A 22,879-nucleotide genomic window follows, 5' to 3' on the forward strand; every position below is an offset into this window, starting at 1 on the left:
AGCAAAAGCAATCTTGAGAGGGAAGTTCATATCTCTACAAGCCTATTGCAAAAAACAAAAAAACAAAAAATGGTAACAAATTATCTAACTCTACAACTCAAAGGGTTAGAAAAAGAGCAATAAAAAAAGCCCAGTATAAGCAGAAGGAAGGAAATAATAAAAATCAGAGGGCTCATTCTTGCATGAATCTTCATGTATCAGGCCTCTAATCTACACTAATAAAAGAGAAACATGCAAATCACATCACTTCGCTATGCCCAACAGCCAATCAGAGTGAGTATGCAACTTGAACCAAAAAACATGGCAGCAGCCCCGCCCCACAGCCACTCCCAGCCTGTGGGAGTCCAAGAAGTCAGGCACCAGTGCGTGAAGCTGGCTGCAGCCACAGAGACCAAGAAGCTGCCTGCCCCATGATCCAAGGCCGCACCTAGCCTCAGAAGCCTCACATCTGCCTGCCCCACATCCTGGGGGAGACAGAGAAACTGGGCCCCAGCTCTTGAGACTGGATGTGACCTGGGAGATGAAGAAGCTGCTTGCTCTGTGATCCCAGGCCACAGCCAGCTGGAGAAGCCATCCAACCCATATCCTGGGGGAGACAATACACAGGGTTCCAATGCCTGAGGCTGGCTGCAGCCTCGAAGATGAAGAAGCCACCTGCTCTGTGATCTCAAGACACAGCCAGCCAGAGAAGTCATCCCCAGTGCATCCAAGGGAAGATAGAGAAGCTGCCCGCCTGTGGTCCAGGCACCAGCACCTACAGCTGGCTACAGCTTGGTAGACGGAAAGCCACCCACCCCTAAGTCCTGGGCTGGCTGTGGCCTGGGAGATGGAGAAGCTGCCCAGCCGAAGTCCCAGGCACCAACACTTGTAACTGCAGCATAGGCGAAGCCACCTTCCCACCATCCTCTAAGTCTGCAACCAGCCTGAGCACGTATGGCTGACCAGAGGAAGGCTGACCAGAGGGAGGGAAGCCTGGATCCTGGGTGCCTATGGTTGGCTGGAGGAGGAAATCCTGGGTCCCAAGTGCAGAGCCGAGGCACAGGTGGTTAGGGGCAATCAAGATAGCAGGGGAGCAGTGAGAGATGATCAGGCTGGCAGGCAGAAGCAGTTAGAGGCAATCAAGCAGGTAGGGTAGCAGATAGGATCCATCAGTTCTGGATTGTGAGAGGGATGTCTGACTGCTGGTTATCCCACGAGGGGTCCCAGATTGGAGAGGGTGCAGGCCAGGCTGAGGGACAACAACTTCCCTCCCCTGCCACCTCTCCCATGCATGAATTTCGTGCACTGGGCCTCTAGCTCTACAGGACACAGCAAAAGCAGTCTTGAGAGGGAAGTTCATACCTCTACAAGCCTACTGCAAAAAAAAAAAAAAAAAAAGGTAACAAATTATCTCCCTCTACAACTCAAAGAGTTAGAAAAAGAGCAATAGAAAAGCCCAGTGTAAGCAAAAGGGAGGAAATAATATACATTAGAGTGGAGATAAACGACATAGAGACCAAAGAAACAATACAAAAGATCAACAAAACCAAGAACTGGTACTTTGAAAGGATAAACAAGATCGATGAACCTGTGTCTTGAGATCACAGGATAACCAAGAAACAAAGAGAGTGGACCCAAATAAACAAAATCAGAAAAAAAAGGTGAAATAACAACAAAACCCGCCTAAATATAAAGGATTGTTACAAAATTCTACTAACAACTCTATTTCAACAAATTAGACAGCCAGGAGAAAATGGACATATTCCTAGAAAAATATAACCTTCCAAAACTCAATTCAGGAAGAATATAAAATCTCAATAGACCAGTGACTTCAGAAGAAATTGAAGCAGTCATCAAAAAGTTTTCAGCAAACAAAAGCCCGGGGCCAGATGACTTCACAGGAGACTTTTACCAAACATTCAAGGAAGAACTAAAACCTATCCTCCTCAGACTATTCCAAAAATTCAAGAGGAAGGAACTCTTCCAAAATCCTTCTATGAAGCCAGCATCACCCTAATACCAAAACTAGATAAAGACAACACAATGAAAGAGAATTACAGGCTAATATCCCTCATGGACATAGATGCCAAAATGCTCAACAAAATTCTAGCAAATCGGCTCCAGCAGCACATCAGAAAAATCATACGCCATAACCAAGTAGGATTTATTCTGGGAACACAAGGATGGCACAATATCAGCATATAAATAAACATGATACATCACATAAACAAATTGAGAGATAAAAATCATATAGTGATATTAATTGATGCAGAAAAAGCATTTGATAAAACCCAACACCCTTTCCTGATAAACAAACAAACAAACAAAAAACTCTCAACAAGGTGGGAATACAACGATCATACCTCAAAATAATAAAAGCTATATATGTTAAACCCACAGCAAACATCATACTCAATGGACAAAAACTAAAACCATTCCCTCTAAGAATAGGAACAAGACAGGGATGCCCACTCTTACCACTCCTACTGGAAGTACTAGCCATTGCAATTAGACAACAAGAAGAAATAAAAGGCATCCAAATTAGAAAAGAATAAGTAAAATTGTCCTTATTTGCATATGATATGATATTGTATATAAAAAAAAACAAAAGACTCCATCAAAAAACTAATAGACTTAGGAGAAACCAAGATGGTGGCATAGGGTAGACACCCGAATGCAGCCTACCACAACAAATTTGAATTTAGAACTGAAAAACAGGGGAGGCATTGGCCTGAAGTGCCAGACGGCTGGCTGAGAGGAGGCTATGCCATCTGGGAAGGAGAGAGAAGGCACGCTGAACCTCAGGAACTGTGAAGGTACGGAGAACTGTGTGCGCGAAAAGGCGCTGGCTTAATCCTGGTGCGGAGATGAAGGGCCCGACCGAGATTGCTGCTGGCTTACTCCCTGCACGCAGAGAGGGCGGGCCGGGCTGAGTTCGCTACTGGCTTACTCCTGGCGCAGAGAGGGCGAACAGCTAAGGCGGCTGGCTTTCTTGTCCGAGAGGAAAACAGAATCACCCTATTGCTCTGATAAATGGCCCCAGACAGGGAGAGGCCAGACTGTCAGGCAGTGGGCAGAGATCTCTTGGAGGTGTGTGAAGCCAGAGGCCATTACTGTGGGTCTTGGGGAAGAGCCAAAGGGAAAACAAAGTTTGTCTGCACCAACCCAAGACTCCGCCCTACCTGTGGCTGAGCACAGAAGCTCTCCCAGAGGCTGGCTTTCTCTAAGGAGGGACTTGAAGGAATCCAAAGCTTGTCTGCGCCTTTACCAAAGAGGTGCGCGCACCTGCAACCAATCTTCCAAAACTCTCCACGAACAGGAATTTTCTAAGGCGAGACTGACAGGGAACCAAAGATTGTCTGCGCCACCCCGAGACCCCGCCCTATTCAAGCAGAGTACTGAAACCCTCCTAGCTGAGACACTGCTGATCCTCACAGCCAATTGGCTTGGAGATCAACGCTTCCCAGTGATACCAACAATAAGCAAGGCTTAACAACAAGACTGCACACACAGCCCACAAAGGGCTACACCAAGACTGTCCACCGCAGGTAACTGGGAAGGCTGTGCTACTGGGCTCTACCAGAACACCTAGCACACAAAGCTATTCCATCAAATCAGGGATAAAACTAAAATGCAGACAAGAAGAAGGACACAAAGGAAGGAGATGGAGGAAAAGAAAAGATTGGACATTGAGTTCAAAACTACAGTTATAAGGTTATTCAACAATATCCTAAAAAAGGCCGATAAAATAAATGAGACCTATGAGGATATGAAAAGGGAGCAACTAGAAATAATAAGGGATCAACAAGAAATGAAGAAAACATTGTCTGAAATAAAAAATATTATACAAAGTCCTAAAAACAGACTGGAAGATCGCAAGAATCAAGACAAAGATTTAGAACACAAAGAGCCAGAGGACACTCCTCTGCAGAAGGGAGAAGATAAAAGAATCCAGAAAGTTGAAGACAGTGTAAGAAACCTCTGGGACAATTTCAAGTGAACCAACATCAGAATTATGGGGATTCCAGAAGAGAGAGAGCAAGATACCGAAAGAGTACTAGAAGAAATAGTGACAGAAAACTTCCCCCACCTGGCGAAAGAAATAGACTTACAAGTCCAGGAAGCCCGCAGAACCCCAAACAAAAGGAATCCAAGGAGGACCACACCAAGACAAATCATAATTAAAATTCCAAGAGCAAAAGACAAAGAGAGAATATTAAAAGCAGCAAGAGAAAAGCAGGTAGTGACCTATAAAGGAGCACCCATAAGATTGTCAGCTGATTTCTCAACAGAAACCATGCAGGCCAGACGGGAATGGCAAGAAATATTCAAGGTGATGAATAACAAGAACCTACAGCCAAAAATAATCTACCCAGCAAAGCTATCACTCAGAATCAGAGGACAGATAAAGAGCTTCACAAATAAAAAAAAAGCTAAAAGAGTTCATCACCACCAAACCAGAATTATATGAATTGCTGAAGGAGGTTATTTAGGAAGAGGAAGAAGATAAAGATAAAAATTATGATCAACAAATACGTAGCTATCAACAAGTGAATCTAAAAACCAAGGGAATTTAAAAATCTGATGAACAATATTAACTGGTGAATATAATAGAATCAGAGGTATGGAAGGGGAGTGGACTGACGATTCTCAGGGAAAAGGGGAGTGGGGGTGCAGGAAGAGACTGAACAAAAATTGTGCACCTATGGATGAGAACAATGGGGGATGGGGAAAGGACAGAGGGTGGGGTGGGAACCTGGTGAAGGGGAGCAATTGAGGGGGGGAAGAGGATCACATTTGTAATAATCTGAACAATAAAGATTTATTTTAAAAAAAAGAAAAAAAAAGAAAAGAAAAGAAAAAAACTAATAGACTTAATAAATGAATTTGGCAATGTAGCAGGATACAAAATTAACGCCAAGAAATCTATGGCATTTCTATACACCAATAGTGAACTTACAGAAACAGAAACTAAAAAAGCAATCCCATTTATCATCACACCAAAAAAATTTAGATAACTAGGAATGAACTTAACTAAGGAAGTAAAAGATCTATACGTGGAAAACTATATGACACTGGAAAAAAAGATAGAGGAAGATGTAAACACATGGAAGAACATACCATGTTCATGGATTGATAGAATCAACATCATCAAAATGTCCATACTACCCAAAGCAATTTATAGTTTCAATGCACTCCCCATTAAAATACCAACAGCGTCTACAGCCATACCACCCTGAACACGCCTGATCTTGTCTAAAATACCAACAGCATACTTCACAGACCTAGAAAGAAGACTCCAAAAATTCATCTGGAACAAAAAAAGAGCCGGAAGAGCCACAGCAATTCTGAAAAAGAAAAATAAAGTAGGAGGGATCTCAATACCAGATTTCAAGCTGCATTACAAAGCCATTGTTCTCAAAACAGCCTGGTACTGGCACAAGAACAGACATATAGATCAATGGAATAGAATAGAGAATCTGGATATCGACCCAAACCTCTATATTCAATTAATATTTGAGAAAGGAGGTATGAACATACAATGGAGTCAAGACAGTCTCTTCAATAAATGGCATTGGGAAAATTGGACAGAGACATGCAAAAAATGAAACTAGATCACCAACTTACACCATACAGAAAAATAAACTCAAAATGGATACAGGACTTAAACATCAGACGGGAAACCATAAAAATACTAGAGGAATGCACAGGCAGCAAAATCTGAGACATATGCCAAAAGAACTTCTTCACTGATACTGCCCCTAGGGCAATGGAAGCTAAAGAGAAAATAAACAAATGGGACTACATCAAAATAAAAAGCTTTTTTACAGCAAAAGAAACCTCAACAAAACAAGAAAACCCACTGTATGAGAGAACATATTTGCAAATGTTATCACTGATAAAGGTTGAATCTCCAACATCTAAAGACAGCTTATACAACTTAATAAAAGAAAGATAAATGATCCAAGTAAAAAATGGGCAATGGATCTAAATAGAATATTTTCAAAAGAAGACAGAAGGAACACCAAGAGACATATTAAAACATGCTCCAAGTCACTAATTATCCAAGAGATGCGAGTCAAAACAACAATGTGGTACCATCTCACACCTGTCAGAATGCCCAACATCAACAAATCAACAAATGACAAGTGTTGGCGAGGATGCAGAGAAAAAGGAACCCTCATGCACTGCTGGTGGGAATGCAGACTGGTGCAACCACTGTGGAGAACAGTGTGGAGTTTCCTAAAAAAAACTGAAAATGCAACTCCCATTTGACCCAGTAATCCCACTCCTAGGAATATATCCTAAGAAACTAGAAACACCAATCAGAAAGGATATATGCACTCCTATGTCCATAGCAGCACAATTTACAATAGCTAGGATTTGGAAACAGCCTAGGTGCCTGTCAGCAGATGATTGGATCCAAAAACTATGGTACATCTACACAATGGAACACTATGCTGCCATAAAAAAGAAGGAATTCTTATCATTTGCAGCAACATGGATAGAATTAGAGAACATTATGCTGAGTGAAATAAGCCATTCAATGAAAGAAAATCACCACATGATCTCACTCATTTATGGATAATAAAGAACATTATAAACTGTTGAACAAAAAGATAGATACAGGATACAGAGACAGTAAAGCAACAAACAGACTGTCAAATTACAGTGGGGAGGCTAGGGAGATATGGGGGAGATAAGAGATCAACTGTAGGACTTGTATGCATGCATATAAGCATAACCAATGGACGCAAAACTCTGGGGAGGGAGGATATGTATGGGAGTGGGGGGCGGGGAATTGGTAAGATATGTACACATATAATACCTTAATAAATAATGAAAAAAAAGAAACATCAATGATGACAAAGAATCATTAATTAGTTGCCTCCTATATACCCCCTACTGGGAATTGAGCCCACAACCAAAGCATGTGCCCTGACCAGGAATGGATCCATGACTTCAAGATTCGTAGGTCAATGCTCAACCATTGAGCAACACTGGCCAGGCTGTATTTCCAGTTTTGACATCTCCTTTCATCCAGCTCCTCACCTCCTGAAAATTACCTCAAATTCAACAAGCTTAAAACTGAATTTATCTTATTTTCTAGAAAGCAGCTGAACTTCATGACATCCCCATTTTTGTTATACTTTGTTTTCCGTTTACCCAGGTCCCCAAATCAGGAGTTTTAACCTGTCTCTCTTCAGTGTTCTCCTAAATCAAGAAGCCAAATCATACCTGTTATTTTACAGTAGCAAATACTATTCATTCTTAACATTCTCAGTGACCACTCCTACCTCCAAATCCTTTACTTCATACCTGAGTTCAGCCTCAACTTCTTATATATTGTCCTTGGATTTAAACTATTCTTCCTCTAGTCATCTGCTCACCATATGCAGAACAGTATTCCTAAAATAGTCACTCTTCTTACGTTACTGGCCTTGCCAATATCCTTTATTAAAGGATTCCTCCACAACATTAACTCAGCCTTTATCTTCCATTGTATCCTTAGGAACCTTCTTCTCTAGCCAAACTATTTCTCCCTTTATTCAAGATAGACCTCTTCTAGCTTGTTACACCACTCTTGTTCTCCACCAATTCAAATCCCTCCTCTCCATGGTGCTAAAATCAAATCCAATTTTCTCCATCACTTTTCACTGACCATTCAATTGGAAATGATTAGTTAGATTTATCCATAATAGTAGTTGCATTAATTAATGACTATAATATCATTACTTTCTCAGTTATACAAATTTGCCTTTCAAATAAATGGCAAGCACTCTGAGGGTCAAATAATTTCTTATATTCTATATCTTCTTCTTTACCTGGAAATGTTACTGATAAGAGCTCAATAAATATTTATTAATTTGTTTCTAAATGTTTCCTTACTGTATTTTATTTGATTATACAAAAGCTTACTATTTTTCATAAATTAAAGTATAAAACATTAAGTTAGAGCATAACAATTTTAATAAGTGACTGTCAATTAGAGAATTTTACATGTCTCCTTTTCCTATTTTACATTTCTATATCTAAAATATATAAAGACAAATCATGGACTGAATTTTTTTTTAAATAAGCAATTAACAAAAACTCAATGCCATTAGTTCCTTTCAAGATGGAAAATAAAAAACACACTTGAACCACCAGGACTCAGGCAACAACTCTGCCAACATCCAGTTATCCTATTAAAACCACTTTGGGGCTCAGTTTAGGTCAAGATGAGAAGATAGAATTTTTCAATTTTTGACATTTCTTCTGTTCTACAATGGTGTTAAACACATAGAGTAAAAGCAAAGAATAGAATAAAGATGGGTAGATAAGTCTTAGGAGAACTTAGGGATTCTTCTGTTTGTACTCTTATTTTACTACAAAAATACATATTGCTAATTTTTCACCAATAATGAAATCACAAACACAAAGCTCACTGAATGAATGGGTACAAGCAGACATGCCTAGTTGTAGCTAATATCAGCTTGCATGCAAAAGCAAAACAATGAATAAAATAAAATAAAATAATAATAAAAATAAAAAAGCAAAACAATGGGAATGCATGACAATTAGTGGGTATGCATGTGCAAATTACATTTTGAGTGCTTTATGAATCATCCACAAATGCTTGGAAGTGAGCAGTAAGTGCCATTATGAAGCCACGTGACAAGTTTTCTTTTCCTACCAGTTTTTTCAATTCCCACTTGAACTGGTTTGGCTGGCTCTGTTATGCCTGGTAATGATGTGAATACAATTCTGAGACAGCTGCTAGGGAGCACAAAACATTACATATCCTATATAAGCAATGGCTTTTTAGCTTTCTTTTTCATCTGACAATTGGATTTTATTGCTCTATTCTATTTCTTTTTAATATTAGATTATCAGAATTTTATAACATTAACCTGCATTTATACTTAAAAGGACAACCAATTGAAAATATAAGAATTCGAACTGTATTAAAAATATAAGAATTCAAACTATATAGCATAAGCTCCTTTATAAGGGCAAAAACTATAATGTGTACAAATCTGTATTAAACTGTACAGTTTTGGTTTACACATGCCAAATAATTAGTATTCCTGAGCTCACAAATTGTGATCCAGAGATAGAACATTAATGTGATCCTGAAACTAAACCAAAGTAATTCTCAATGAAGTTTCTTCTTATACTTAATTTCTTACTCAAAATTTAAAAAATAGCTTTTGATTACCTTGAAGCTGGAAATAGAAGTATTTTTGTTTGCATTTTTAAGAGTCTGATTGACCCATTTAATTATAATTTCATCATTGACTTTTTCACCTTCTCCAAGATCTGATAACACATTCAATGTGTACCTGTAACAGAAAAGATGTATATTTGAGATTCAAAGGGGTTAAATTTGCTCCCATATCATTTATATAAATATTTAAGAAATATTCAGTTCTAATAAGTATTTTTAATTTTAGTCTGGCTTTTGCACTTAGTTAAAATCCGAAGTTACAAAGCTCAGTAATGAAAAACAAAAACTTCTAAATGGTATTTAAAAAACAATTAAAACAACTCCATACAAGGTAGTTTTTAAGAGACATTAAGAATAGTGATTGGCCGGGACCGGTTTGGCTCAATGGATAGAGCGTCGGCTTGGGGACTGAAGGGTCCCGGGTTCAATTCCAGTCAAGGGCATGTACCTTGGTTGCGGGCATATGCCCATAGGGGGTGTGCAAGAGGCAGCTGATCGATGACTCTCTCTCATCGATCTTTCTGACTATCTCTCTCCCTTTCTCTCTGTATAAAAATCAATAAAATATATTTTAAAAAAAAAGAATAGTGATTGTTTCTAGAGATTTATCCACTATTTAAAAAAAAAAGATTTACAAAGAATATAGTATCAATACTAAATCATATAAAAATTAATATTTTATAGTATATTTATTCTGTTTGTTATTCTTCCAAATGAACTAAAACTTTAGTTCAAAGGATTTTTTGAAAGAAATTGAGTGTTGCTATAAACATTGCAATCTTTACCTTCTCATTAACTGCCATACCAATGCCAGTGTCAGTGTTGAATTCCCTTCATTTAGGTCCTGCCCAGCAATACCAACCAAGGAGAATTTGGCCTTATTCTTCCCAAGTTCCACTGCATAGTTACAATTTTCAATCTATAAGTAAATAAAAGTTTTGGTATAAAGACAAATTTTAAAGTCATCTGAAAGATAGCTATGATGATACCTTAAATTTATATTATAGAATTTCATCTCATAATAATGCAGTGAAATTAAGAATTAATTATTCCAACTTTAAAGTGGAAGATATCAAAAGCACTGAGGGGTTAACCTAGATAAACAACTATCTAGAACATTTTAAGATCCTCTCTTACCTTAAAAGTTTTGACTGTCCAAGATTAAACAGCTTATTAATGGCAGATCTTTGAATAAAAACCTGGCTTTCCTGCATTCTATTGATAAAGGTAAAAAATATAGTTCTGCCTAAAGTTAAAATTAAGGAAAAGAGAAGAAATTGTTTCATTAAGAGTCTAAGTCATCTCCAATATTTTTAATCTAGATCTTTCTCATCCTCTGAAATTCCACATTTAGCTCACTTATTTGAGCAAAAGCTTAACCTTAACTGAACCAGCTGATGATAATCTATCCCATGTTTAACTCCCAATACTTCTTATTTTGTAATGTTTATGTATCATCATAAACTTATACTTAGCATTTGATGTACTTTCTTTGCTAACCATAGCATAAGCTCTTTTATAAGGGCAAAAACTATAATGTGTACAAATCTGTATCATACTCTTCCCTAACCCAGGCCAGGACCCAGCACAGTCCCCTGCCTATGGTAAGATCTGATTAACGAACGCCAAGTAAAGCCAATCAAGAGTGGGTATGCAAATTAACCAAACAAAGATGGTGGCAGGCCTGCCCCCCAGCTGCTCCAGGCTTCTAGGCAGCACATATGCAGGCATGGAGTAACCAAGAGGGGCAGGACGCCTGCTATGAGGGAGAGGACCAGGAACAGAGGGACCCACAGGAGTGGCTGCTCCAGATGGAGTGAAGACTGAAGGCTCCAGCCAGAGTGAAGGCCAGGTGTTGGAGGAAAACTGGTGCCAGCAGCCAGGGGAAGGAAGGCCTATTGCACAAATCTTCATGCAACAGGCCTCTAGTATATAATAAAGAACTAATATGTTAATTAAACTTGTCAGCAGAAAGACCATCTGGATGACCTTCTGGATAAAGCCAGGGCTGCAAGGGCCAAGCCCCATGCTCAAATTTCATGCATCGGGTCTCTAGTATATATCTAACTATGTAATAGAAGAATATGTAAGTTATCCGGGACAACATAATGTCTCGACCAAACAGCAGGGACCTCAGTCTGCACCCCCTATCCCATGGGGCTTGACAGGGTCCTTAGGCCTCACCCCTTGCTAAGGGAGACCTGAGACTGTGCACTTCACCTGGCACTAGGCCAGGGGACTTGAGGTTGTGACCCCACCTGGCAGACCTTGACAGGGACCTCAGGCTGCGCCGAATCTGAGTCTCCTGCATTTTCGAAGTGTGTGCGGGTGGTGGGTAGGGACTTGACTCTAGGTCCTATGGTACACCCCAGACTCTGACAGGAGGAAGATTTTCATATACATTTTACTAATTTTCTTTCATCTCTGACACTTGTATTATAGAAAAAGGGCAAATAGCAATATTAAAATATTCCCTCTAATTAATTTCCTTTTAATGTACACAAATTTTGTGCACCAGGCCACTAGTGTGTGTGTGTGTGTGTGTGTGTGTGTATGTGTGTATACATATGTATTACATATTATATATTACATGTAATATATAATATATATAGTAATATATATAAAATAATTTATAGATATACAAATTCTTATGAAATTGAGTCTTTGTTCTCAACCCAAATTGTAAGCTCTTATAGTTTAATAGAGGCCCAGTGAATGAAACTCGTGCATGGAGTAGTCCCCTTAGGCCAGCCTGCACTCTCTCCAATTTAGGACATCCCTCTCACAATCCAGGACCACTGGCTCCAAACTGTTCACCTGTCTGCCTGCCTGATCACCTCTAATTGCCTCCCTGAGGGCCTGGTCACCCCCAACTGCCCGCTGCTGGCCTTGTTGCCCCTAACTCTGCCCCCTTTCCCTGCCACCAGCCTGGTCACTCCCAACTGCCCCCCTGCCAGCCTGTTTGCCCTTCACTGCCCCCCCCACCCCAGCCTGGTCGCCCACACAGCCTGCTGCTCAATCGTTTGGTCAATCCCACTAACCCCTTGCTGGCCTGGTTGCCCCATTCATCCTGCTGCTCAGTCGTTTGGTTGATCCTTAACCCCCCTGGTGGTCTGGGCACCCCACGCAGCCTGTTTTGTTGTCTCAGTTGTGATGGTCACTTAGGCTTTTATATAGTATATAGACTTGAGGCCTGGTACACAAAAATTTGTGCACTCATGGGGGTCCCTCAGCCCAGCCTGCACCCTCTCACAATTTGGGACACCTCAGGTAGGGTCCCTAGGCCTGGCCTGAGATCAGGGCCTATCAGGACTTTCTTTCCTCTGGTTGAAGGCAGCTGGCCCCACCCCCGCAACTACCACTGCTTGCCATCTGTCAAGTGCTGCCCTCCTCCTCTGCCACTGGTGGCCAACCTCTACAGGTGACAGACAATGGCTTGGCTGGCTTGGGTCTCCCGCTTTTTTTGCTGGAAGGCATGGCCAGCCTTGCGAGGGGTCATCTGCCTACCTCATCACCCCTAACCACTTGCCTACTTACCTGATCATCCCTAACTGCTGTCTGGCTAGCTGATCACCCCTACACTATACCTGCTTGCTTGATTGCCCCTAACCATTTGCATGGGGGCAGGGCCAGCCCAGCGAGGGGCCACCTGCCTACCTGCTCACCCCTAACTGCTGGCCTGCCTACCTGATCTCCCCTAACCACTTGCCTGCCTACCTGATCACCCCTAAACCTCTGCCTGCCTGCCTGATTGCCCCTTAACACTTGCTTAGGGTAAGGCCAGCACTAACTTCCAGTTGGTCAGCCTCCAATAGTTACTGGTCATTACCACCCAGGGATTTTATATATTAGGGTAATGTATCACCAGTACTAAAAACGTACGTACGAAATACTTTTTAGAATAAACATTAGTTAAGAAATATAGTATAACTGACTTCTCCTGATTTTCTTTCTAAAATTCGTTGAAACCTCATTGGAAAACATTTTAACCTAAGACACACAGATGTTTTTTCTATGAATAAGAAAACATTTCCAGAAAAGATGAGAAAGGGACCACACAATAATAGAATTTACACAAATAAATGGGTATTGTTCTTTAAAAAAGAGAATTCATATTCCCAAAAGTCAGTGTATATAAATAAAAATGCAAGAAGTTCTTTTGAACCTGCTGTAATATCTATTTGGTTCCCTTAATAAATTAAATAAAATCTCTGATATGTATTCATTTTCTGGAAATAAATAATATTCCAATCTTCTTTATTTTTCCTACTAGTCTTATTAAATTATAAATTTAGTCTGCCTATATGCTATAGAAATGCAGAGATTTTTAAAAATGAAACAGATTCCTAATTTATGGAAATTAGGATCAGAGCTCTGAGTATATAACAGTGCGAACAAGGGCGATAAAAACCAGCATATTTTCGACTGACACCCATTTCATTAGGAGACTTTTTCAGCAAATTGTAACAAGCACTTAAATATAAAATGTATTTCAATGAAAGGCCATTTGTTTTATAATTTGACCAAAATTCCTGAGGGGAACAAGGGTGAGAAAGAATATCAGAATTATTAGAGGTCTAAGAAACAATATGACTGACAATGAAAGAAAAGATCAGAATTATTAGAGGTCTAAGAAACGATATGACTGACAATGAAAGGAAAACTAGAAATGGATACTAGCATAAGGGAAAATATCTGTTCTATTTTTTGACAACATGTGATTTCAAATTTGGCAAAAAACTTAATGTTTGAAAATGAAACTAAAGAAAGAATAAGAAATTAGATTCCTATGCCAAAACCGGTTTGGCTCAGTGGATAGAGCATTGGCCTGCGGACTGAAGAATTCCGGGTTCAATTCTGGTCAAGGGCACATCCCCAGTTGGGAGTGTGCAAGAGGCAGCTGATCAATGTTTCTCTCTCATCAATGTTCCTAACTTTCTATCTCTCTCCCTTCCTCTCTGTAAAAAAATCAATAAAAAATATATATATTTTTAAAAGAAATTAGATTCCTAGAGGTAAACTATGTTTATGGTAATATTTAACACTCTAAGAATGAATCTGCTCTCTGAAGATATAAATATACAAAGTTCAGAGCACTGGGAAAGAACTGAGCCTTGGGAATCACAAGAGTTGTCAGGCTAAAAGATGAAGACCCTGTTAAGGATAAGAATGAACACAAAGAAAGCAAAAAAAGAAAAAGAAAAAACTGAAAACACAGTGTTAAAAAAAGAAATGAATACTAAGCAATTCAAATACTTTAGACAAAAATAAAGCTTAAATCATTTGGAAAATGAGACAAATTACACATTGGGATGCAGGATTCCAAGGAAAAAGAAACACTGAAGAAATAATAAAGCTTATTTTTTAAACATACTAAATTTATTTCAAGCCTTATGTTTAATTCTATAAACAGCTAGTATTTTTTAAAAGAAGCACCCTCACTCTGACCGACTTGGCTCAGTGCATGGAGCATTGGCCTGCAGACTGGTCCTAGGTTCGATTATGGTTGGGGCATGTGCCTTAGTTGTGGGCACATCCCCATTGGAGGGTGTGCAGGAGGCAGCTGGTCAATGTTTCTCTCTCATTGATGTTTCTAACACTATATCCCTCTTCCTTCCTCTCTGTAAAAAAAAATCAATAAAAATATATTTAAAAAAAGAAGCATCCCACTTATGATTCATTTGTGACACCTTATGCTTAATATTAAAAAAATTCAGGTCTAATGACTGGTTCAATTTTTGTTTTACTATTATATTTTGCATCTAAAATTTTTATTTAAGTGAAATAAGCCATTCAGAGAAAAGTGTATCACATGATCTTACTCATATGTAGAATCTGATGAACAATGTAAACTTATGAACAAAAATAAATCCAGAGATATAGAAGCATCTAACAGACTGTCAAACCTGAGGGAAGGCAGAAGAAGGTTGGTAGTTGGGAAGAGATAAACCAATGAACTTGTATGCATATATGCATAATCCATGGACACAAACAATCCTATATAATAAAGAGCTAATACATAAATTTACTCCAACACACAAGATGGCTGCCCCATGTGGTGAAAGATGGCTGCCCTCATGTGGACACAAGATGGCTGCCACAGGGGAGGGCAGTTGGGGGTGAACAGGCCTGGAGGGGAGGGCAGTGAGGGGTGACCAGGCCTGAAGGGGAGGGCAGTTACAGGGAGACCAGGCTGGCAAGGGAGGGCAGTTACGGGTGAGTGGGCCAGCAGGGGAACACAATTAGGGGCAACCAGGCCTGCAGGGGAGGACAATTAGGGCAATTGGGCCAGGAGGGAAGGGCAGTTAGGAGAGACCAGGCTGGCAAGGGAGGCCAGTTAAGGGTGATGAGGGCAGTAGGGGGCAACCAGGCCTGCAGGGGAAGACAGTTAGGGGGACCAGGTCTGCAGGTGAGGGCAGTTAGGAGTGACTAGGCTGGCAGGGGAAGGCAGTAAGGGGCAATCGGGCCAGGAGGGAAGCAGTTGGGCATTGATCAGGCTAACAGGAGAGTGGTTAGTGGGTGATTAGGCTGGCAGGCAGAAGCAGTTAGGGATGATCAGGCAGGAAGGCAAGTGATTGAAAGCCAGCAGTCCTGGATTTTGAGAGGGCTGTCCCAGATTGGAGAGGGTGCATGCTGGGCTGAGGGACATACACACTCCCCCTCTCCCCCGATTCACAAATTTTGTGCACTGGGCCTCTAGTAGGGTGATGAAGGTCAGTGGAAGGGAAAGCAGGATATATGTAATACTTTCAACAATAAAGATTTTTTTTAAATAAATGGAACAACTTATGTAAAATTAGATAAAAAAATTTCTGAATTCTAGTTCCATGATTAGAACCATACAAAAACCAAATAAAGCATGAAATTTAGGCAAGTTAAACCACTAGAAATACTGAAAATTGTGATTATATATCATTAACATTATGACACATTTCCTTTTTGTCTTATTTTTAAAAATGTTTTAAGTATAAAGACTATAAATACAGTATATATCGATTCTAGAAATCTCAAGAAGTCCTTTTTTAAATGCATGTCTCTGTGTGTATTTTAAACAAATTTGATTCATACCTATATATGCCATATTTTATCCTGCTCATTTCCATGTCACTATTAGTAAAATACTAAAAATGCTATTTAGAAATATATATATATATATATATATATATATATATATATATATATATATATTGATTTCAGAGAGGAAGGGAGAGGGAGAGAGAGTGAAACATCAATGATGATGAGAATCATTAATCCACTTCCTTCTGCAGGATGACCCCTGCTACCTGGGCATGTGCCCTTGATCAGAATCAAACCTGGGACCCTTCCATACAGCCCAATGCTGTGGATACACTGAGCCAAATTTGCTAAGGCCTAAAAATGCTCTTTTTAATGGTGCATCTTACTTCATTTTACCCTAATTTATTAACCCATTATGGAACAATTACATTGTTTTCATTTTTTGCTCAGCAATATTGCTATGATTAATATTTTGGCACAAAACTTTTTGTCTTTCTGATTGTTTCATAATGATAGATAACAAATGAAATTGTTAAATTAAAGGACTTTTTGAAGATTACTGATAATGTATTACCAAACTGAATCCAGAAAGTTTGTGCATTAACACTGGGTGCAGTGCATTCCAAGATTTTCTTATTTTAAGTAGCATTTCTCTATAGTGGATAAAAAAAAATTGATGTGTATTACCCATCTTACTTCTTGTTTTGTAAATTGTTCACTCATATTTTTCAATATCCCATTTTGTTATTATAATTTTAGTAATAGCAATCAAGTTCTAGATATAGGTTTGTATGAACTATTTATATATTAATGACTAGAGGCACAGGTAGGGTTCCTAGACCTGGCTGGTGATCAGGGCCATTAGGATTCTCACCTACCCTTCTCCTTCTCTCACTCCCTCAGTGCCCTGCCATGTTCTGTGCCACTACCTGGTGGTCAACGCACATCATAGCAAGTGATGGAACTCAGTCTCCCGGTCGAACCCCCAAGGGGATACTTTACATATTAGACTAGATCACATGTGTCAAACACAAGGCCCTCGGGCCAAATCCATCCCGCCAGGCCTTGCAATGTGGCCCGCACCACGCTGTCATCACTGCACTCCGCTGCGTTTCCATCACAATGACAGTTTATGACTGTTCAGTAAACCATTCGGCCCGCGATTTAGGCTGGATTTTAGATTTTGGCCCCTTCTCTGATTGAGTTCGACACTCCTAGACTAGATAGATAGATAGATAGATAGATAGATAGATATTAACTATTTGTCATATTTGTTGCAAATATGTTTCCAAGTTTGTTTTTAATATATTTTATTGATTTTTTACAGAGGAAGGGAGAGAGATAGAAAGTTAGAAACATTGATGAGAGAGAAACATCTATGAGCTGCCTCCTGCCACCTCCTACTGGGGATGTGCATGCAACCAAGGTACATGCCACTGACCAGAATCAAACCCAGGACCTTTCAGTCCGCAGGCCGGTGCTCTATCCACTGAGCCAAACCGGTTTCGGCTATTGTTTTTATTTTTGCTTTTTAATTTTGCTTATGGTGTTTATTTTTATAATAGAGGCCAAGTGCACAAATTGGTGCACAGGTGGGATCTGGCCAGCTCCCCCTGATGGAAGCCCATTGGGCTGGGATGGTGGAGGGGAGGGGCCATGAACAGTTGGCCAGCAGCAGCCCCCTGATCAGGGTGATTGGGGCTGATTGGGAACCGAATCAGGCTGGTTGGCTGCCATAGTGCATGTCATAGCCATTCCTATCATTCTGGTTGTTCCACCATTCTGGTTGTTGGGATTTTATAAATAGACTAGAGGCCTAGTACACAAAATTCATGCACAGAGGGGGGAGGGTAATCCCCCAGCCCAGCCTATACCCTCTCCAATCTGGGACCCCTCGAGAGATGTTCAACTGCCCATTTAGGCCCAATACCACCACCGGGATTGGGTCTAAATAGGCAGTCGGACATCCTCTCACAATCCAGGACTGCTGGCTCCCAACTGCTCACCTGCCTGCCTTCCTGATTGCCCCTAATCACTTCTGCCTGCCAGCCTGATCATCCCTTAACCACTCTGCTGCCACTCTGACTGATGCCTAATTGCTCCCCTGCCAGCCTGTTTGCGCCTAATAGCTCTCCCCTGCAGGTCTGGGCCCTCCCCAACTGTTCTTCCCTACAGGACTGGATCCCACCCAACTGCCCTTCGCTGCAGGCCCAGTCACCCCCAACTTACCTCCTCTGCCAGCCTGGTCACCACTAACTGCCCTTCCCTGCAGGCTTGATTGCCCCCAACTGCCCTCCCTTACAGGCCTGGTCTCTCCCAACTGCTCTCCCCTGCTGGCCATCTTGAGTCCACATGGGGGCAGGACATTTGACCACATTGGGGCAGTCATCTTGTATGTTGGAGTGATGTTCAATCTGCATATTACTCTTTTATTAGATAAGATAGAGGCCTAGTGCATGGTGGGGACCAGCTGGTCCTGAAGGGTGTCCCAGATCAGGGTGGGTGTTCCCTTGAGTTGTGGGGTGGCCTGGGCGAGGGGCCTGTGGTGGTTTGCAGGCCAGCCACGCCCCCTGGCGACCCAAGCAGAGGTTCTGGTATCTGAGATTTATGTATCTTCTACAATTGAAACTTTGTAGCCTGGAGCGGAACCAAACCTCCTGCTTGCTCCATGGCTGTGGCCATTTTTGTTTGGATTTGTTTACCTTCTATAATTGAAACGTTGTAGCCTTGAGTGGAGGCTTAGGCCTGCAAGGGCAGGCAGAGAGCTTTGCTTCCTTCATTGCCTGGGAAACCCAAGCCTCCCTCCTGCTCTCTGTGGCTGTACCCATCTTGGTTGGGTATATTTGCATACTCACTCTGGGTGTGGCTGGTGGGCATGGCTTGTGGGTGTAGCAGAGTTATGGATAATTTGCATATTACTCTTTTATTAGATAGGATGATCACTTGGGTTTCTTTCAAATGTTGGCTATTGTAAATAACATTAAAATGAATATAAGGATGCATGTATTCTTTCAGATTAGTGTTTGGGGTTTCTTTGGATAAAAACTCAGAAGTATAATTGCTGGGTCATACAGCAGTTCCATTTTTAATTATTTGAGGAACCTCCATACTCTTTTTCATAGTGGCTACACCAATCTGCAGTTCCACCAACAGTGCACAAGGTTTCCTTTCCTCCATATCCTAACACTTGTTGTTTGTCTCATTCATCTGTTTTTAAGTGTTATTTATTATATTTAACCCTTTAAGTTTTTACCATGGACACATTTGGAATTTATTTTGGTGTATGATATAAGGTGAAGATCACCTTTTCCCATAATGAAATAGTTAATTAGTTGTCCTTGCATCATTTTTTGGATGATCCTTTCCCTACCGATTTTAGCAAGCACCTTATCATACATTAACTACATGTATTTTAGGATTGGTTTCTAGGCTATTCTAATCCATTCCATTCTTTTTTTTTTTCTTTTTTTCTTTTCTTTTTTGTATTTGCTCAGTTAGGGTGGAAGATTTGTGGTTGTCTATTATATTATTCTCTGATTTTTGTTGTGATTTTCTTTCTTTCTTCTTCTCCTTTTTTTTAACCCATTCCATTCTTATATATGTATTAAACTATTTCAATTACTTTAGCTTTATAATAATTTAAAAATCTTTTCTAAGTGCTCCTCCCTCAATAACCTTTAAAATATTTTTTAAAAGATTTAGGTCTTGTTTTTATTAAATTGTTATTGTTGAAAATATGATATATGTTCCCTTTCCCCTTATTGACCTCTTCTAGCCAACCCCTGTCCCTTGCCCCAAGAATTCACCACCCTGTTGTCTGTGTCCAAGTGTTATGCATACATGCATACAAGTTCTTTGGTTAATCTCTTCCCACCAATCCACCCTCTGAGATTTCACAGACTATTATGTCTCTAGATATATTTGTTCATTAGATTCCAGCTATGAGTGAGATCACGTGACACTTATCTTTCTCTGACTGGCTTATTTTGCTCAGCATAATACTCTCCAGGTCTCTCCACACTGTTGCAAATGTTCCTTCTTTTTTACTGCTGCATAGTATTCCATGGTATAAATGTACCACAGTTTTTTTTTATCAACTCATCTGCTGATGGGCACTTGCGCTGTTTGCAGATTTAGCTACTATAAAATGTGCTTCTGATGAACACAGGGTGCATACATTTCTTCTGATTGGTGTTTCAGGTCTCTTAGGTTATATTCCAAGAAATGAGATCACTGGGTCAAATGGAAGTTCTATATTTAATTTTTGAAGAAACTCTATGCTTTTTCCATAGTGACTGCAGAAGTCTGCATTCCCACCAGCAGTGCACTAGGGTTCCCTTTTCTCCACATCCTCTCCAGCACTTGTCATTTGTTGACTTGTTAGTGACAGCCATTCTAACAGGTGTCAGGTGATACCTCATTATAATTGTAATTTACAACTCTCTGATGATCACTGACTGAACATTTTCATATCTCTTGGCCATCTGAATGTCTGCTTTGGAGACTATTTAGGTACTTTGCCCATTTTTAAATTGGATTGTCTTCTTTTTGTTAAGTTGTTTGCATTATTTGCATATTTTGGATATTAAATTTTATCAGATGTATCACTGCCAAATATGTTCTCCCATACAGTGGGCTCCCTTTTTATTTTGTTGGTTTCTTTTGCTGTGCAGAAGCTTTTCATTTTGATGTAATCCTGTTTATTTTCTCCTTTGCCTAGGAAATGTATCCATAAACATATTGCTATTAAAAATGTCTGAAATTTTGCTGCCTTTGGTTTCTTATAGGATTTTTATGGTTTCATGACTTACATTTTAGTATTTTATCCTTTTGAGCTTATTCTTGTGTATGGTGTTAAGTTGGTGGTCTGGTTTCACTTTTGTGCATGTTTCTGTCCAATTTTTCCAGGACTAGTTATTGAAGAGACTATCTTGACTCCATTGTATGTTCTTGCCTTTGATAAATATTGAGTATAATGACTAGGGTTGATATCTGGGGTCTCTGTTCTCTTCCATTGATCTATATGCCTGTTTTTGTGCCAATAGCAGGCTGTTTTGAGTATAGAGGCTTTGTAGTATAACTTAATATCTGGTATTGTGATCCCTCCAACTTTGTTCTTCTTTCTCAAGATTGCTGCAACTATTCAGGGACTTTTCTGGTTCCATAATAATTTTTGGAGTATTTGTTATAGATCTGTGAAATATGCTGTTGGTATTTTAAAAGGGATTGACTGAATCTGTAGATTTCTTTCAGTAGTTTGGACATTTTAATAATATTTCTACCAATCCATGAACACAGTATATTTTTCCATTTATTTTGTATCTTTTTCTATCACTTTTTTCAACACACTGTAGTTTCCCAAATACAAGTTCTTGATTAAATTTATTTCTAAGTATTTTCATTTATTTGTTGCAATGGTAAATGGAATTGCTTGTTTAGCTTTTCTTTCTGGAAATTCATTATTGTATAAAAATGCCATAGATTTCTGGATGGTAATTTTGGCTACATTGCCAAATTCCATTATTAAACCCAGTGGTATTTTGGTGTAGTCTATAGGGTTTTCTATGTACAATATCATGTCATCTGTGAATAATGACAGTTTTACTTCCTCCTTTTCAATTTGGATGCCTTTTATTTCTTCTTGTCTGATCACTGTGGCTAGATTTCCAGTACTATTCTATCTAATAAAAGAGTAATATGCAAATTTACCATACCTCCACTACACCCACCAGCTAATCAGGAACAAGTATGCAATTTAACCCAACCAAGATGGCTACAGCCACAGAGAGCTGGAGGCTTGGGTTTTCCTGGAAACGAAGGAAGCCAAACTTTCCACCTGTCCTGGCTTGCCTTGGCCTCCACTTAAGGCTACAAAGATTCAATTATAGAAGATAAATAAATCCCAACAAAAATGGTGGCAGCCACAAAGCTGGAGAGAGCAGGAGGCTTGAGTTGCCCATGGTGAAGGAGGAAGCCAAGTTTCCTCAGCCCTGGTTTGCCTTGGCCTCCACTTAAGGCTACAAAGTTTCAATTTTAGAAGTTAAATAAATTCCAGATACCAGGGCCTCCACTTGGGTCACTGGGGGGCGTGGCTGGCCTGCAAACTACGTCAGGCCTCTTGCTCAGGCCACCCTACATCCCAAGGGAACCCCCACTCTGATCCGGACACCCTTCAGGGCAAACCAGCCAGCCTCCACCCATACACCAGGCCTCTGTCCTATATAATTCTTCTATCTAATAAAATAATAATATGCAAATAGACCATCACTTCAATACACAAGATGGCTGCCCCCATGTGGTCAAAGATGACTGACTCCATGTGGACACAAGATGGCCACCACAAGATAGCCAGCAGGGGAGGACAGTTGGGAGGGACCAGGTCTGCAAGGGAGAGCAGTTGGGGGCAATCAAGACTGCAGGGGAGGGCAGTTAGGGGTGACCAGGCCAGCAGAGGAGATAAGTTGGGGGTGACCAGGCCTGCAGAAAAGGGCAGTTGGGGGATACCCAGGCTACAGGGGAGGAAATTTAGGGGTGACCAAGCTGCAGGGGAGGGCAGTTAGGGGCAAACAGGCTGGCAGGGGAGTGATTAGGTGGTGATCAGGCTAGCAGGCAGAAGTGATTAGGGACAGTCAGGAAGGCAGGCAGGCGAAGAGTTGGGAACCAACAATCCTG

At 40.3% G+C, this 22,879-nt stretch overlaps 1 protein-coding gene across 4 annotated transcripts in view; it reads right to left on the reverse strand.

Moving 5' to 3' along the window:
* Positions 1-22,879, reverse strand: part of PLS1 (plastin 1) — a 226,645-nt gene that overhangs the window by 21,894 nt on the left and 181,872 nt on the right. For all 4 annotated transcript variants that reach the window (XM_045584122.1, XM_045584123.1, XM_036444194.2 and 1 more), the window contains 2 exons: positions 9,976-10,109; positions 9,182-9,305 (listed from right to left, as the gene is read on the reverse strand). In XM_045584122.1, coding sequence (XP_045440078.1) covers positions 9,182-9,305; positions 9,976-10,109 — 258 coding nt within the window. The remainder of the gene's footprint in view (positions 1-9,181; positions 9,306-9,975; positions 10,110-22,879) is intronic.

The sequence above is a fragment of the Pipistrellus kuhlii genome, unplaced genomic scaffold (assembly GCF_014108245.1).
Source record: "Pipistrellus kuhlii isolate mPipKuh1 unplaced genomic scaffold, mPipKuh1.p scaffold_m20_p_2, whole genome shotgun sequence".
NCBI classification, from domain to species: Eukaryota; Metazoa; Chordata; class Mammalia; order Chiroptera; family Vespertilionidae; genus Pipistrellus; species Pipistrellus kuhlii.